At 60.8% G+C, this 1818-nt stretch overlaps 1 protein-coding gene across 1 annotated transcript; it reads left to right on the top strand.

Moving 5' to 3' along the window:
* Positions 1-79: 79 nt before the first annotated feature.
* ETH_00032465 (DNA repair protein recA, putative) lies at positions 80-1171 on the top strand (the record flags this gene model as incomplete). Its single annotated transcript, XM_013380221.1, has 1 exon — positions 80-1171. One exon carries the CDS (start codon positions 80-82, stop codon positions 1169-1171), a length of 1092 nt encoding a protein of 363 aa, XP_013235675.1.
* Between the last annotated feature and the right edge of the window lie 647 nt (positions 1172-1818).

The following is a 1818-nucleotide window of genomic DNA, read 5'->3' as shown; positions in this document are numbered from 1 at the left end:
GCAGCAGCAGCAGCAGCTGCTGCTGCCGCTGCACGAACCCGCCCTAGATAGGGCCCTCGGGGGGGGCCTCCCCACAGGCATGTTGGGGGAAGTTTGTGGAGCAGCAGGAAGTGGCAAGACGCAGTTTGTGTTGTCAGTTGCTGCTGAGTGCGTGCTGCAGCAGCACCTGCTGCAGCAGCAGCGCCAGCAGCTGCTCCACTGCAGCAGCAGCAGCGGCAGCGGGGTGGTCTACTACCTGCACTCGGAGGGGTCTTTCCCTGCCGGGCGCCTTGGGGAGCTGCTGCTGGAGCGGCTGCTGCGTCGCTCTGCAGCGAGCAGCAGCAGCAGCAGCAGCAGCAGCACAGCAGCAGCAGCAGCAACAGCAGCAAATCTGCTGCAGCAGATCCTGGTAGAGGAGATAAGCTGCGAAGAAGAACTTGTCCCCTGTCTCCTTTATAAGCTGCCAAGATTAATTGCTGCTAAGGGCCGCGTGTGTCTGCTGGTAGTTGATTCTGTTGCTGCGCTGCTGAAGCAAGGAGAAGCAGCAGCAGCAGCAGCAGCAGCTCGCAACAGCAAGCTCGTCAGGCTTGCTGCGCTGCTTCGCAGAGTTGCTGCTGAACACAGCTGCTGCTGCCTCGTCGTCAACCACGTAACAGCAAGAATAGTTCCCAGTTCTGCAGCTACTGCTGCAGCAGCTGCTGTTGCTGCTGCTGGGCCACGCTGGCAGCAGCAGCAGCAGCAAATAGACTTCGAGACAGAGGATGCTAAGAGGCGTCGGCTGGGTGACCCACAGCAGCAGCAGCGGCCGCTGATGCTGCAGCAGCAGCACGACTGGCCGCCAGCTGCAAACATGGCAGCAACAGCATCAGCAGCAGCAGCAGCAGCACGAGCTGCTGCAGCAGCAGCAGACCCCCCGGGGGACCTGCGCGCTGCGCTGGGGGAGGTGTGGGGCAGCTGTCTCCATTACCGTCTCTTTTTGTCTCGAATATTCCCGCGCTGCAGCAGCGCAGACGCTGCTGCTGCGGAGGACTTTGCTGCTGCTGCTGCTGCTGCAGGCCCCAAGCAGCAGCAGCAGCAGCAGGTGTACGGACAGCTGGAGCGCATGCGCTGCATGCACGTCTTGTTCGCCCCACACCTGCCCCCCTCAGCAACTCCTTTTGCCGTCACAGAGGCGGGAGTTGTTGATGCCTAGCTGCTGCTGCTGCTGCTGCTGCTGCTGCAGTTCGTAGGGGCTTTTTCGGGTTCCGGTGTACGTACACCTCAGCAGCAGCTGCCAGGGGCTCTCTGCATCCAACTAGTGCAGCAAGGAGGCAAAAAAAAAGACAAAGGGGAAAAAGTTTGGCAACTAAGTCAAATAAAGAGTCAAATATAAGAATAATAAAAGAAAAATAGAATAAATAATTAATTTAAAATGACACAAAGAGACACAAAAACAAAAGGAGACAATCTCCCTCGTCGCATGCTACAAACCAGGTTTAGGGCCCCCGGGGGCCCCTGAGGGCCCTTGGGGGACCCCCCAAGGGTACGGGGCCCCCTGGGGGCTCCAAAGGGGCCCCCAAGGGCAGGGGGGCCCCTGGGGGCCCCTGAGGGGTCCCCAGGCGTCCTGGGGGGCCCTGGGAACCCCTGAGGGGCCCCCAGGGCCCCTGAGAGGCCCCCCAAGGGGCCCCTCATAGCCACAGGGTACTAGCTCTTTTTCTTGGGCCTGCGGAGCTGCTGTACAGGCATTGGGGGGGCCCCTAAAAGGCCCATTCGGGCCCCCCTGCAAGAGTTGAGTTTTGGTGCTGCTAGCTGGAGCGTGCAGCTGCAGCAGCTGCAGCAGCGGCTGCTGCTGCTGCTGCT

The sequence above is a fragment of the Eimeria tenella genome, genomic scaffold, assembly GCF_000499545.2.
Source record: "Eimeria tenella Houghton genomic scaffold, Eth_scaff4607, whole genome shotgun sequence".
NCBI classification, from domain to species: domain Eukaryota; phylum Apicomplexa; class Conoidasida; order Eucoccidiorida; family Eimeriidae; genus Eimeria; species Eimeria tenella.
The sequence above is the reverse complement of the archived record's forward strand: the minus strand, read 5'-3'. Positions and strand labels throughout refer to the sequence as shown.